The sequence below is a fragment of the Antechinus flavipes genome, chromosome 2 (assembly GCF_016432865.1).
Source record: "Antechinus flavipes isolate AdamAnt ecotype Samford, QLD, Australia chromosome 2, AdamAnt_v2, whole genome shotgun sequence".
Taxonomy (NCBI): domain Eukaryota; kingdom Metazoa; phylum Chordata; class Mammalia; order Dasyuromorphia; family Dasyuridae; genus Antechinus; species Antechinus flavipes.
In genome coordinates, this window is record NC_067399.1 from 526980942 (window position 1) to 526997999 (window position 17058).

Below are 17058 nucleotides of genomic sequence, written 5' to 3' on the forward strand. Positions count from 1 at the left end.
AAATAAAGCTTTTTTTTGAGCTTTTCCTAGTCAAATTTTGTGAAGTGTCTAGAGCAGCTTTCCAAAACCAGAAAGTGGTTAGCAGATTAATTTTTATTTCAATGACTTATTGTTTAAATACTCTGATCACCTAGATCGTCTTGTATCATTTGTATATTAAAAGGTGAGAATGAGAGGAAAAAGACATTAGATTTCAACTCTGAATCATAAGATAGTATAGAACCCAGGATCCTCTCAAGCTTTAAGAGGTTTCAATTATGTGGTAATGATTTTAAGTTGTATAAGGTAGGCATTCAATTAATATTAGTTAAGTGAATCAATAAGTGAGGTTCCTTTTATCAAATAATCTTTGATCAGTAAAATATAAGAACTGTGATAGCAGAGATGATTTTATTTTTCCTGTTGTAATACCAGTTCATAGCATAATGTTTTGTATATAATTTACACTTAATCTATGTTAATTGAACTGAATTCTATCACATGGCTGAAACTGGACTTCTTAAACATTTTTCCACTGGTGACCGCTTTTCACCTAAGAAATGTTAACACAAATCTGGGTATATAAATATGCAAATAAAACATTTACTAATAATAAATCATAAAACAATTTATTTTTTAAACAATTATTTGATACATGTATAATTTTACCACTTATTAAAGAAGAAAAAAATTTGCATGATAATGAGATAGATGTGCTTATTTATTCTTATATAAAGAATTAAATCTTGGTGGGATATTTGATATCTTTTACTGTTGCCATTTTTTCATGACCCTCACATTCAGTTATGCAATCCCATATGGGGTTCTACAATATAAGAAGCTTTGATTTATAATACCACCAGTAAGTTTTGTAGTGGAAAAGGCACCAAGTATGAATGTGAAAGACATGTATTTGACAAACTTCTATTCATGTAACTATGAACAAGTTGCAAGACTACAAAGGGCCTCATTAGTTTCCTTATGGACAGAAGAGTCAGAATAGATGGTCTCTGAGGGTCCCTTCTAGCTGTGCATCTATGATCCTATTTAGTAGTCTGTATTTTATTATTCTAATTTAATTTCACATTAGAAGAATGAATGTGTTTCTTTCAAATAACAATTTTTTATGGATATGTCTGTGCTTATTTTCTTTCTTCTTTTTTGTTAATAGCAATACTTTCATGCTGGAGGAAATGGTCTGAAAAAGAACTTTTTGGAGAAGAGCCCTGATCTTCAATCTCTTAGATATGCTCTGAGTCTTTATACCCAAACAACCGATTCCCTAATAAAAAAATTCATCGACACTCAGACCTCTCAGAGTAAGTAATCTATAGAGGCTAGAAATAAATATAACTTGGAGGTATGGTAAATTGTTGTTATTTTACATTGTTTGAAATTGCTGTTGCAAATCATACTAATTAATGCATATTTTATTATAGTAACTTTTTTGTTTTCTACATAGAGAATGAGATATTCTAATTGTGAAAAGATAGATTCTCTTTCTTGCCTCAATATTTTTGAGATAATTATAATGCAATAAGATGTATTAAACACTAAACCATTTTGAACATAATTTAAACTTCTTTAAAGTATTCCAAAATTCCCTTGCTAAATATTATGTAACTGTGAGTCTTGGAGTGTTATTCCCAATAATAATTTCTTTAGTATAGAATAAGAATTCTCAGAAACCCTAAGGCTTTACTTATTTTGATCCTTCTCTCTTAGGGGCAGGAGGGGGGACCAATAAACATGGATAGTTTTTAATATATGTAACCTAGGATCTCTTGGAGTCTCTGGGTTCATGTAAACTAGATCCAACTACAGTGTTTGGACACCATGTTTGTTTGTTTCATTTTTCCTACTTGAGATTTTTTTGGAAAAACTCTAACTATGCTCATGTTATAGCTCTATGTTTGCCCAAACGGAAGTAACAATATACCTCAAATGCTACACAGGAACTAAGCTGAAGTATCTGTACTAGTTTAGGAACAGTTTTTTTTTTTTTTATTTCATTCCCACAGAAAATACATAAAATGCAAAAAATTCAGTGAGTGAATAACAACAGCAAAGAGGATTAACAAATCCATTTCTCCTCCATCTCTTCCCCTATAATGCTTCAATTCTTCATGATATGAACTAGAAGATGTCCCCAAACTGCGAAGGTCTCCTTTCTGTAATTTGTTAACTCTCTAGGACTAAATACATTCTTATCTCTATAACGTGTTTCTGTAGAAATATCATCAATGCCCAGTTTCCAGGATAATGTACCTTCTCAGAAATTATAGTTTCTGACTTTTGTTCAGAAGAGAACATAGATAGAAGTCACCAGGAAGGATGCAGATACCCCAGGGCACTTCACCAAGTGCTTTTACTGCAACCCAAAGCAACTGTTTTGGACAGGGTTGAGGGAGCACAGATCTGGTCTCCTTGCTGTGGTCTAGAAGACCAAGAGAAAGAGGACCAATTAAAAAAAAAAGGATGGCTTATTCAACAAAAGCCTGGTGTTGAGTTGTAAATTATCTTAGAGACAGCCAGTCACAGAGAATCAAGTTAAAAATTGACTTCTTCATAGTAAGTTGTATATTCTCAGCAAAGTACACATATTTATTTCCATGAGAGGTTCACAAAATCCTAGGTTTAGCTCTGGATGTCCCCTTAGAGATTATATATTTCAACTCTCTCATATTAGAGATGAAAAATATAAGAAACTTAGATGTTAACTGACAAGGTCACACTGTTCAAATTCAGGTCTTGTGATTCCACATTCAATGTTCTTTCCATTTAAAAAATTTATTTATGATACCTCCATACAGAGATCCACATAATTAAAAAAAACCATAAAATTGTTGAAAAGTTCATCAAAAGGTTTCATCTTCCATTAAATGATCAATCGTGCTCCTTCTCTATCTCCTCCCCCCATCTCTAGCTCTAGTTCTGTCTCTGTCTCTGTGTCTCTCTCTTTATCTGTCTCTCTTCCTCTCTCTGTCTCTTTCTCTGTATCTCTCTGTCTCTTTCCCTCTCCCCTGCCCCTTCGTCCTCTCTCTGTCTTCCTTGTTTACACATTCCCATCTTTGAGATTTTTGAGATATTCCTACAAACAATTTTTTGTCATGTTTCTTTTTTGACACTTAAAAAAATACCATGATGAATAGACCCAAAGTAATCCCTGGAATTCTGATCAGCCACGAGGGAATCTATTTTGCATTTCAACATTAAACAAAAGTACAAAATCTAAAAGTGCCCTCAACTCAGGTGAATAAGAAATTTTAGGAAACCATTTTCATTCATGGGTTAGGTACTCTGGAGATCTCTATCAGGCTCATTTTTTATTTAAACTCTTCCAAATCTAATTTTCTTTGATGGTTCTCTTTAACCCCTGATGGCTTCTAATTACTTCCAGTTAAGACAGATTTTCTAATTTTTTTTTTTTACAATGCTGGGATGCCTGAGGGGGAAGCAGGGTTAAAGCAAATGTTAAAATTGTAACTAAAGTAGTGGCAGGGAATACCAGCAAGCATAGGATTAAATTTAAATACATATAATGTTGACTCACTATCAAGATTTTACAATCTACTCATCTGACAATGCTGAAAATCACAAAAAAGCACTTCTTGAAATTGTTCTGCTGACTTGTCACTTTCACCTACTAAATCTTTTATTCCCTATTGCTCCTATATAAAATCAGCATTTTGCCTTACCAATTTTGGAATGCTAAGTTGTGGAGGGGAAAGAAAGAAAGAAACATCTGTATCTTACTGTTCTGCTTTCTGAAACAGTTTCTAGGAATGCATTGTGACAAGTGCGCGCGCAAGTGCGCGTGCACACACACACACACACACACACACACAGGCTTGCTATGGTAAGATGGCTATAGTTAAAATAAATGAACTATTGACAATTCTGATGTAAACAAAATTCTCATAATATATAAAGATTGAAAGATGTATTTTTCTATTTAAATACTTGAGATTAAAATTTTAAGTCATGCCCATATTTGTAAAGTTGATAAATTGGCAATTTGTATGAAAATGTGCAAAAAAAAATCCCAACTTAAAATATCTAGATAAATCTAGGGAGTGTTTGATCTACCTAAATCTTTTAACATTTTGGGTTCACTGTTTTGGGTAATTATAATATCAGAATCTAAGACAGTGCACTAGTGGGGAAATAATTGTGTGGGATAAGATGTCCAGCACAAATAAATCAAGGAAATTTCTCAAGATACAAGCAGAAAGGAATTTTATTATGATCTCCTGAGAAAGGGAGTCTCCCTCTCTACAACCAATAAGGCAAGGAGAAGTGGCACACAGTTAACAAACAAGAATTATATAGGGTTCTGGGTGAACACTCCCTATAGGCTGGATCTTTGTCCTGATTAGTCAGAACAAATGGCCTCACATTCTGAATCATAAATGAAGAAAAATTTCTAATCCAACCACATCTTTAGGATTACTAAATTACCTTAAATGGGAGTTTCAAGGCCAAGGTGACCCCAACTTAATCTCACAAAGAAATGGGCTTTATGGTCCCACTCCTTGTAAACCACATGATCTCTGGAGAAAGAAACCTGGTCCTAGGGTACAGCCAACGTTCACTCATTTTTTAGAACACTGTCTCCATCTTGTGAAATAACTTTCACAGTTCATTTCATTCATAATTAATACATTTCATACCAAAAATTGTTGACTAAAATACAAGTTTTATGTCTCACTGCTTACTAATGAGTAGAAACACATAAATTCTGAGTGAATTTTCTGTATTCTTCCCTCACCTCCCACACTTATTAGCTTCCCAAACCCATCTCCCTGCCCGCCCCCCACGACATTTCTTACATGATATTTTAAAATTGAACCAGAAATAAGGAAAGAAATTGCAACTTGGTTATAATCTGATTCCATTTCTTGTTTGGAAAATCCATGATATTTTTTAAGTCAATATGAAGTCAACAAAATAGACATTATTGCTCATTAATTTTTCATTTAATTTCTTGCCAATATTCTGTGGAGATATTACTGCTTGCAATTTATTTTGACTTTGCTCAGATATTATCTTATGAAATGGAATAATGTTCAAGGGGCTTTCTATCTGAGTTTTTGGGCTTCCTACAGATCATTTAATTTCTGTGAGTTTCATTTTCCTCATGCATAAAATAGGGATAATACTTATTCCCATTAAGTCACACAGTTATTGTTAGCAGGGAATTTGTACATCTCAAAGTTATATAGAAGTGAATGATATTATTATAGTTAACTCTTTGGAAATGGAGGGATTTGTTCACTCCTATTTCCACCTTGTTTCCTTTCTGTTTATTCTCTATTTTTCTGCTACTTTCTCTCCCCCGGCCCCTGCCGCCATTGTTTTTCAGTTTTGCTTCAGCCCATTTTCTCTTACAGTTTGAAAATCCATTAAATTTGATCAAAGGAAATAACGAGATACAAATGCAAGCAAAGCAAGCCAGACCTAGTATGGATCTATAAATCTACATAGGATACATTAGAAGGTAATCTGAGAAAATGAGGCAGTAGAAACTGAAAAGACTGGGAAAGACCTTCTGCAGAGGATGGGCTTCTATCATAGTCTTGAATGACATCAAAGACCTAAGTAGGAAGAAGAATATTGTAAGGATGAGTAGGATAGAGAAAGTGTCAAGGCCAGGCAATGCAAAATCCTGGAGGTAACAGATGGAATATCACTTTTAAGGAATTTCAAATGGGCCAATGTACCTGGATCATAGAAACATGGAGGTGAGGAAAGTAGAGAGTGGGAATTTAGAAAGGGTACAGACCTTTAAATGGCAAAAAGAGGATTTTATATAGGTAACCACTGGGGGGCTTCGTGAACAAGGAGGTGACACAGACTTACACTTTTAAAACATTACGATGGCACCTAAGAGTGTAGACAGATATTTTAAATGAGGAGCATGCATTCTTTGTATCATAAGAACTCTCCTCCTTTTCTTCCCCTCTTTCTTTCCCTCCCCCTCCCCCATCTTTCTCCCTATCTCTCTTTTCTTTCTCTTCCCCTACCCCCCTCTCTCACCATTAAGCCACAGTCCCATTATTTCCTAGATAAGTCTATATCCATAGTGACCTTCATATTATCACATATTGTTAATGTTTGTAGATTGGTTGATAATTGTATCTTCTGTTCTGTCCTTCTTATTTCTCTTTTGTTCTCTCTCCATCTCTTTATTTTTGTGTCTTTTACATCTTTTCTATCCCACTAGATAAAATTGGGTTTTGCTTTTTTTTTTCTTTCTGATGACAAACAGGACCATGAACTACCAAGGATGAAAATTCATTAGACATTTATGAGTCAGAGTTCAAATGAGTTTTTATCCACTTAGAGTCTTTTCAAAAATGGGAAAATGTCCAAAGTTGCTTGAAGAATCTTTTTTTTTAATGAAACAGAAAATAAAAATTATTTGAAGAAGTAATATCTTTATGTTGAAATGGACCATGACTCATCAATAAGCTAGATTCTTAATATTGAGACTGTTACTCTTGGGCATTAAGAAATGGTGTCCTTCACATAGAAATGAGAGCCACCTCTTCAACAAGGAGATGGACCAAATCAGTTCCAATTGTTCAATAATGAAAAGAACTAGCTACATCTAGCGAAAGAACTCTGGGAAAATGAGTGTTGACCCCAAGATAGCATTTCCACTCCTTCTGTTTTTGTCCGCTTGCATTTTTGATTTCCTTCTCAGGTTATTTTAACTTTATTTCTAAGTCTGATTTTTTTATGTGCAGCAAAATAACTGTATGGACATGTATACATATATTGTATTTAACATATTTAACATATATGGGTCTACCGGCCATCTGGAGGAGGGGGTGGGGGAAGGAGGGGAAAAGTTGTAACAGAAGTTTTTGCAAGGGTCAATGCTGAAAAATTACCCATGCATATATCTTGTAAATAAAAAGCTATAATAAAAAAAATTTTTAAAAAAGAAAGAAAGAAATGAGAGCCACTAAAGCATACATAAGGTTCCTTGAAGGCTGCACATTGACTAAGTTTCAAACATACTATGTGGGAAGGGTCAGGTGCAAGACCCCCTTCCCAATCCAATTAACTAATCCGAGACATCATCAGGTACAAAGAGAAAGCATTTGTTCAATCCCTGCAGGGAAAAGCCCAGACACACACCTGGGAGCTATCCCAACTCTATCATCTGCTCTTGGAACCTGACCTGCTTCTGGCTTGTCCAGGACTTAAAAGCAAAACACCAGAGCCTTCTCATTGGCTAGACTAAAAAGATGTAACCATCCTTGACCAATGATCACTAATGCTGGCTGCCTCCCACAGGTTATATCACTTCCTACAACTCACTATAGCTCAGGTTCAAAGTTCATTCCTCCAGGGAACAAATGACCTCCCAAGGTCCCAAAGTTCTGGGAACAGGGAACAGGGACAATCCTGAGAAATACTTCATCCAATCACTCCCATTCAGAACTGAGATCTCTGTTTTATTGCATGTTTATTTATTTTGCGAAATATTTTAACCTAATTTGGGCAAAACTATAAAGTGTTGAGGATACAGATCGACACTTCTGCAATAAAATGTAAATTTATTTTACGTGGGTTGGATTTGGATTTACACTTTTTCTGACCTAGAGCTAAAAGGGTTTCACTCTCTCTCTGTTTGCTGACTCGTCAGTGCTCTTTCCGGTGTTCTGAGTATAATGCTATCTAAGTGAGGCAAAGTTTGTAAAGAGAAGATGGAGTGATTTTTGAAGTCTTCTTCCTGCTACAAGATAAGAGAAAATATTTTCAAAACAGGCCCTGATAGCAAAAGTAGGCAAGAAGGCTACAGTGGACATGATGCAGAAACAAAATCTGAATAAAGTGGGTGGGGGAGGGTGATATGTGAGGAGATCTCAGGGCTTATATATAGATTTCAGCATTTTTGAGACCCTTATTCATTTGTGAAATTTTCTAATATTATTATTTCATATATATGAATATACACACATGTATTTCCCCATCACATGTAATAATGAGCTTTTAAAAGCATATAGAAGAAACTGCCTGTTATCTTAAGCATCCTAAGGAAAGAAGATAAAGCTCTGCAGTTTTTTCCAGCACACAAAACCATACAGCAGGAACCTCAGTCCAGAGACAAGCGACTTTAATAGTGAGAAATCAGAAGGCCAATTAAGCAAATCCTGCAGTGTCTTGGTGAAAAAACTTAACATTTCAGTATATAGTAGATCCAGGCCACTCTGATGGCAAATTATTTGCTGCCGTGGCAGGTTAATAAACACTAAACTCTAATATTGCTGAGTTGGGGAGTTACAGTAGGACTGACTTCTGTATACTGTGACCTTGGGGTAAATTGATTGTTGTCTTGATATATTCCAACTGTTTATGAGGGGTATTTATATGAGCATACTACCATAGTAAAGGCACTAAGAAGATCAATTGGCCATTTAATTGGTTCCAGATATTTAAGGGCAGTATGAAGGACTGGAAAAACAATCCTTTGAAATTCAAGGTAACATTTTTCTTAAATTCCATTGTCCTTCCTTAAGAGTTAATTAGTTTAACTTGGTTGATCATGGACATGATTGTTAAATACAATGTTAGCTGGGAAAAAAAAATACTGGAGATATCTTCTCACCCTCCCTCAAGGAGGATGCAGAAAATATCACAGAATGCTTATATATGAAAAAGGAAAATAAAAATTTCTATTGTAGAAATTCAATTAAACTAATTTTCATATATTAGATTTAGAACTGGAAGAGACCTGAGAGGCAATCTATTCTCCATTTTAAGATAAGGAGATTGCAAAAGAGATAAAATATTTAAGTTAAGTGATATCCCTGATCAACCATCTAGCAAGTTATCCAAAGAATGATTTGAACCCAATTTCTCCTGAAGCCAAATGAAGTGCCTTGACCATTATAGTAGATGGTTTCTTTCTCCCTCAAAATCTTTAAGTGAAGAATTTGGGGTATTCTACCCTAAAACCATAATGAACCATTTAATCTCTAAGGGTTCTCCACTGAGGTATTAATGAGAAGAGGATCCTTTGAAAGGTTGGAAAGGAGTGGGAGGTTGGTATACCTTTCATATAATGTGAGAACAGTGAATAATATACAACAGTTAACTGGTTGACTTCAGCACACAAATATCCAATCTAAGAATTCAGAATAATAACAAATTTTTTAAATCATAGTATTTAATGCTATACTCTAAAAGTATAGCCTTTCATACAAAATGTTAGTGCCTTATTTTGAAAACCTATAAAATATATTATACTCTTTTATTCTCACATATATAACATGTTTCTTACATATATAACATATTACACATGTACATATATAATATATATACATATTTTTATCACATTACATACATATATTACATATACACACATACACACAACCACCATTGCTTTCAGAGGGCAGGAACACTGCTGGCTGTGGGTGCTTGCAGGAGAGTGAAGCTCTTGGTTTGAGGTTCCTGGTCAGAGGGGAGAACTCAAGGAAAGCCTGAGGCATCATCTCTTATCCCACAATTTGAAATGCTTACACTAATACCTCTCATTTAAAAAAAATGAACCTGCAAAAAAGAAAGAACACCATCATGGAAACGTGAACAGGGAAGACAGGAATTCATCTTCAGAGGACACTTCAATCAAAAAAAAAATTTTACTCCAAAGAGTAACATGAAATGATTCCCCACCAAGAAGAGAATTTATAGAAGAACTCAAAAAAGAATTTAAATATCAAATGAGAGACACTGAGGAAAAACTAAAAAATAAAAATGAAAACCATCCAAGAAAAACAAGAAGATGATTTTTAAAAAAAGAATTAATTGGAAAAGGAAGTACAGAGTCTCAAAGATGAAAATAATTCTCTGAAAATTAGAATTCAGTAAAGGAAAGCCAGTAAAGCTACGAGAAACCAAGAAATAACAAAACACATAAAGAATGAGAAAATAGAACAGGATGTGAAACATGTTATAAGAAAAATAACAAATTAATAAGAGAAAATGTAAGAATAAATTGACTGCCAGAAAATTGTGACCAGAAAGAGAATCTTGACATAATAATGCAGGAAATAATCCAAGAAAATTGCCCTGGAGTGATAGAACATGAGGGGAAAGTAGAAATAGAAAAAATACAGTTATCACTACCTCAAAGAGATCTTTGTGAAAAACACATAGGAATATTATTGCCAAATTTTGGAACCCTCAGATCAAAGAGAAAATTTTGCAAGAAACAAGAAAAATAATTAAATGCTAGAGCTACAATTAGAATTATACAAGACCCATCAGCAGCTACAATAAAAACCATAGGTCCTGGAATCATATCTACTGACAATCAAAAGAACTATGCCTGTGATCAAAAATGTCATATCAAGCAAAATTATCTATAAATTTAAATAAGAAAAAATAGACCATCAATGAACTTGCAGATTTTCAGGACTTTCTATTAACCAAACCCAAACTTAACAGAAAATTTAACATATAAAAAGCCAATATCAAAAATCAATTTTTATACACACACACACACACACACACACACACACACCACATATACACAAATATATCTTTTCTTAATTGCAGTTTGCTTGGGGGTAGGGGTGGAGATGAAAGGAGGAAAAAGGAATACAGTAAATGAGGTTTGCAGCAAAGAACTAAAAACAGTTAACAAGGAAATAAAGAAAAAATGGACATTCATGAAAATAATTTCTTCTAATAAATATACTTTCTTGATCTAGTAATTTGTTATTATATATAATTCTCCCTGATGTCCTGATGTTCCGCTGGGCACATGATAATTTTTTTTGGTTTGTTTTGATTTATTTTCTTTTGTATTCCTTTTCTGTTTTTCTTTTTTCTTACTGTTTTTCAAATAAAATATTTTTTTAAAAAGAAAAGAAACAAATATGCATAATTAAGCAAAATAAATTCCTACATTGGCCATCTCCAAACAAAAAAAAAAAAAAGTTGGGAAATAAAAAATATGTTTAAAAAGAAAAAAAAGTGTTGACTGTATTAATTTAGTAAATATAGATTTTTATGTAAAGAAATGGATAAAACAGTTTGGACTTAGGTACAGCAGATAAATCATCTTAATTCAGTTTCCTTAACAGAACTTTGATTTTGGTGCAGGAAGCCTAAATTGTATAGATATAGGCATAAAGGAAGCTATTATATATCAATATATGTTCAGTTACAACTGAATCATAAACCAGCTTTATAATTAATAACTTCATGAATTAATTTGAGCTAAAGTGTTTCTCCTATTATATTTCTTCTTTTCCTTTTTTATTAGGAACAGTTTGAAGTTGTTACTTATTTCAAATGTCCTATTTAAATGAGATATTCTTGGTCATTTTTATAGTCTAGTTATTGCCAAAGAATATTACTGTAGCATATTTGTTTTCAAGTCAAAGAATGACTTTGCTCATAAATATATATATATGTATGTATGTATATATATATGTATGTAAAATTAATGATGTCAAGAAAACTTAATTTTTACAGAAAAAATTTCAACATTCTATATGGAAGAAATAGAGGCATTTAAGAAATTACCTGGAAAAGTACATAAGTTTAGGTTTCAAACTGAGAAAACCTTAAAGATTATTATCCCACATCCTTATTTTAGAGATGAGGAAACAGGTTGAGAGAAGGGATATGAGTTAGACTATTAGCAACAATGATTTGTAAACAAACCTTTCATCAAAGTAGGAGTAATTTTAATAACATTTTATTTTTTCCCCAATTACGTGTAAAAACAACTTTTAACATCAGGGATTTTTTTTTAGTTCAAAATTCTAGCTTTCTTCCAACCCAAGACAGTAAATTGGATATAGGTTTTATTTCTCCCATTATGGTAGACTTAAAAGCCACAAGTCACAGAAAATATGTCATTGTGCTCTTGTTAGCTCAGCAAAACATTTCCAGATGAACGGATATCAAGGATTCTTTGCCATGATGGAATGCCTTACTTATTTACTTTGCCTTGGTTCTTGAACTTTGCCTCTATTTGTCTGGGCACATGTTTTCATCCTGAAATAAGGAGGGCAGGCATCAGGAAATTTTCTATTTACTGAGTTCAGGTATTTTCAAATCTGAACAATCCAACATTGAACAAAAGAGTGTTATAGCTCTTCATGTCTCTGAATAGCGTCTATTTCCTTAGCTACCTATAAGAGACTAATAGCACTGTGGAATTGTAGATAGCATGTTGGACTAAAAGTCAGGAATACTGGGATTCAAACTCCATCTAAGATTCTGGGAAGGTCACTTTATCTCTGGAGGCCTCAGATTTTTCAGTTTTTTCATGTATAAAATGAGGGAGTTGGATTCAAAGTTCTGTGATTTCTTCTACCTCTAAGTTTATGAAATGATGTCCAGCATAAGATTAAATGTCTAGCATCATCTGTGGGGAAAATTAAGTGCTCCTAACACTATTGAGCTTGTTTTTGGAGGGTGTCATCTACTTAAATATGAATCAATGAAAAAATATAATACTTTAAGATACTTAGGCCAGGGAAGAACTTAACTGTATTGATTCACCTTTCTGTTCATGTTTCTCCTATTTTTTTTATTGTAGCTTTTTATTGACAGAACATGTGCATGGGTAATTTTACAACATTGTCCCGTGCACTCACTTCTGTTCCAACTTTTCCCTTCCTTCCCTCCACCCCATCCCCTAGAGGGCAGTCAGTCTCACACATGTTAAACATGGTAAAGTATATCTTAGATACAATATATGTATGCAGATCAGTATAGTTCTCTTGTTGCACAAGAAAAATTGGATTCAGAAGGTAAAAATAACTTGGGAAGAAAAATAAAAATGCAAGTAGTCCCCATTCAATTCCTAGTGTTCTTTCTCTGGGTATAGCTGATTCTGTCCATCATTGATCAATTGGAACTAATTGAAACTTCTCATTGTCAAAGATACCACTTCCATCAGAATACATCCTCATACAGTATTGTTGAAATGTATAATGATCTCCTGGTTCTGCTAATTTCACTCAGCATCAGTTCATGTAAGTCTCTCCAAGCCTCTCTGTATTCATCCTGCTGGTCATTTCTTAAAAGAACAATAATATTCCCTATCATGTTTCTCCTACATTTGAAATAAGTACTTTTTCCCAAGCTATCCATGGGAAAACATTCAGCGGAGTAGAATGGATAGAACCATTTGCTGTAGTGTAGGAAGACCTGGACTTCAATCTAACTTATAATCCTTATTGCCTATGTGATCTTGCAGAAGTTACTAAAATTTCCTGAGGCTTTGTTTACTTATCTATAAAATGAAGAGGGTGGTTTATAGCAGAGTTTCTTAAACCTTTTCCACTCATGACCCCTTTTCACCAAAGGAATTTTTGCACAACCCCAGTTATATAGGTATATAAAACAAGTATATGTACCAACCATTTACTGATAATAAATCATAATTTTGTGACCTCCCACATTCAGTTACAAGACCCTTTATGGGATTGTGATAAACAGTTTTGATCTAGAGGATTGCAAAGATCTCTTCCAGATCTAAGCCTACATATCACTGCCTCGTAGACTAAGGATTTTTCTATACTGAGTACCATGATGGAGTACTCCTTAGAGACTGAATTTGCAGGGAGAAACCCTAGGTAAGTAGAATTACTCCTGGCTTTGTAATTGATTCCCAAAGGACTTAGAGAAGCCTAATCCTGACTCTATAAATTTTAAAACTGTTCATTATTACTGAGCACACTATGGCATATAATGTCTCATAAAATCCTGGAGTAGAAGAACTTGTAACTTAATTAAGCAACTGTTTCTCTATTCCAAATCTCAAATATTATAAGCTTAAAATAACTGGATTGGAAAAGATAGGATTTGAGGAGGGGGAAGATGAATAAGGTATTGAGGCAGTCAGTGAATAGAGTACTGGTTTTAGAATCAAGAAGATTCATCTTCATGAATTAAAATCTGGCCTTAGACACTTACTAGCTAGGCAAGTCATTTAATCCTGTTTACTTCAGTTCCCTTACTTATAAAAAGAAAAAAAATGAGTTGGAGAAGGAAAGGCAAGTCACTCCAATATATTTGTCAAGAAAACCCCAAATGTGGTCACAGATAGACATGACTGGAAAGCAACTGAACAATAACAATAAGGAATTGATATGTAAGATAAATAGAAAGATAATAACAGAGCATTAAAGTAACCTTAAAGTGTCCGATTTTCCACCTCCAAATGAATAACAAGTTTGATTGTTAAGTCATTATGAAAAAATCATGATGAACAGGATTGGTGACACTGCATTAGAAATATAAAGGTGGAAAAAATGCATATAGTTTCATGAACTTACCTTTAATTCTTGGAAAAATTCTAAAATATACTATCGTAGATATCATTAGTGAACATCTAGAAAGGACCATGATGATCTAAAAGGATTAATACGCTTTCTTCAAGAATAGGCCATATCAGAAGAACTACATTTCCTTTTTGACAGGTTAACTAGATTGGTAAATCAGGAAAATACTGTGAATATAGTTGACCCAGATCTGGGGGCGGGGGGGGGGGGGGGAGGGAGAAGCATTTGACAAAATGTTTCAGCCTATTCTTACAGAAAGAAAAATGGAGACTTCAGCTGAATGAGAGTAAAGTTAGGTAGGTTAAGACTGGATTGAATGTCAGCTGTCATTTGCAGTTTGCTTTCTCCTTGAAAATAGATCTCCAAGGGAATGCTTCAAGACCTTTATTTAACCCTATGCTTTGAAGAACTTTATCTGTGATAATAATAGCATAAATTTCATGTTCATCAAACTTTCAGAGGTCATAAAACAAAAGAGATTTAACATAATGGATCAGAATCAGGATCCAAAAAGACAGATTATTACATTGGGCTAAATAAAATTAGGAAAAATTGAAGGGATATGATTATATCATTGATTTTATTGATAAAATGAATTCCTATATGATGATGAAACTTTTCCCAATTCAAATTATTGTCTTTTCTGCAATATGTAGTCTTGGGGAGCTACATAGAGTCTTTGGATGTTATGCAACTTCCAGGGTCAAACAGTCAACATGGAGCTAAATGTAAAGTAAAACCAATCATAGAATAAGCTGTAGAGCTGAAAGGGACCTTAGAAAACCTGAAGTCTATTCTCTTCATTTCACAGACAAAGAAACTTAGGGTAAAAAAGCCTCAGAGAGGATAAGTGATTAGTCCAAGGTCACACAGGTAACAAATGGAAGAATTAGGGTCTGAAGACAGGAAAACTCTGGTCTTTCCACAACACTCTGCTGCCTCCTTATGTTCAGGCTTAGAGTTGAGATAAAAAATAAAATGAACTTCAGAAAGTTAGACAGTAATTTGTCTGAAAAAAATCTCAACTTATTCTTTTATTTTCATTTTTAAAAATTTATTTTCAATTCACAGAACAAAACAAGCAATTCCATAACACAGTACATTAAAAGATGATTGCACATGAAACTGAAAATCTACTATATGCAACTTGTTATTCCACCCAAATACAAAGCAAAGCTCTTATGTAAATTTGGGTTTTTTTACTTCTTTTTTTCCCTCTCTCCCCTAGAGATGGCTACTATTAAATATACATACACACACACACGTGTGTGTGTGTGTGTGTTGTTTTCTGAATGCACATAGCATCTCTTTTCATTTGTCCTTTATTTCTAACTTGGGTATTTATTTTTATTCTTAATTCCCTGGCTGTATCTGAATATACAAGCTATCACAATGCCTTATCCCATACATACAAATGCACACACACACTCACACACACACACACACACACACATGTGTATCATTTTCCAAATGCAAATAGTATCTTTCTTCATATGTCCTTTATTTCTAACTTGTGTATTTATTTTTTTATTCATAATCCCCTGAGTTGTATCTGAATACAGATACAACTTGTTATTCCTTGTAAAAGTGGCATGACTCTTATCCTTTAATTTTTTTCTTTATTAAAGCTTTTTATCTTGCAAAACCTTGTGTTCCAATCCCCCCCATTCTCCCATGCCCTCCCATGGCATCCCATGTAGACAGCAAGTAACTCAATATTGTTAAAGATGGTAGAAATATATGTGAAATCCAATATTTGCATACATATTCATACAATTATCATGCCTCACAAGAAAAATCGAATCAAACCAGTAACAAGAAAAGAGAGAAGCAAAATAAAATACAATCAAACAACAAAAAGAATGAAAATGCTATGTTGTGAACCACACTCAGTTCCCATGGTTCTTTCTCTGAGTGTAGATAGCTCTCTTCATGACTGAACAATTGGAACTGGTTTGAATCATCTCATTGTTGAAGAGAGCCATGTCCATCAGAATTGATCATTGTATAGTTTTGTTGTTGATGTGAATAATGATCTCCTGAGTCTGCTCATTTCATTTAGCATCAGTTCATGTAAGTTTTTCCAGGCCTTTCTGAAATCATCCTGCTTGTCATTTCTTACAGAAAAATAATATTCCATAGCATGTAGATGCCATAATATATTCAGCCATTCTCCAATTGATGGGAATCCACTCAGTTTCCAGTTTCTTGCCACTACAAAGAGGGCTTCCACAAAAAATTTTTGCACATCTTTCCCTCCTTTAAGATCTCTTTGAGATATAAAGCCAGTAGAGACACTGCTGGATCAAAGGGTATACACAGTTTGATAACTTTTTGATCATGGTTCCAAATTGCTCTCTAGAATGGATGGATCTGTTCACAGTTCTACCAACAATGTATTAGTGTTAGAGTTTTCCCACATCCCCTCCAACATTTCTCATTATCTTATCCTGTCATCTTAGTCAGTTTGGGAGGTATGTAGTGAGATATCACTATTTGTCATATCTCAATTTGAATTTCTCTGATCAATAGTGATTTAAAGCACCTCTTAATATGACTAGAAATAGTTTCAATTTCATCAGAAAATCGACTGTTCATATCCTTTGACCATCTATCAATTGGAGAATGACTTGAATTCTTATAAATTTGAGTCAATTCTTTATATATTTTAAAAATGAGGCTTTTATCAGAACCCTTGAATGTAAAAATGTTTCCCCAGTTTATTGCTTGTCTGCATTAGTTTTGTTTGTACAAA

The 17058-nt window shown here is 33.8% G+C and overlaps 1 protein-coding gene across 1 annotated transcript in view; it reads left to right on the forward strand.

Moving 5' to 3' along the window:
• The window catches only part of UNC13C (unc-13 homolog C), a 744392-nt gene that overhangs the window by 687999 nt on the left and 39335 nt on the right, over nt 1-17058 (forward strand). Inside the window, exon 29 of the mRNA XM_051980682.1 lies at nt 1151-1298. Within this exon, the coding sequence (XP_051836642.1) occupies nt 1151-1298 (148 nt within the window). The remainder of the gene's footprint in view (nt 1-1150; nt 1299-17058) is intronic.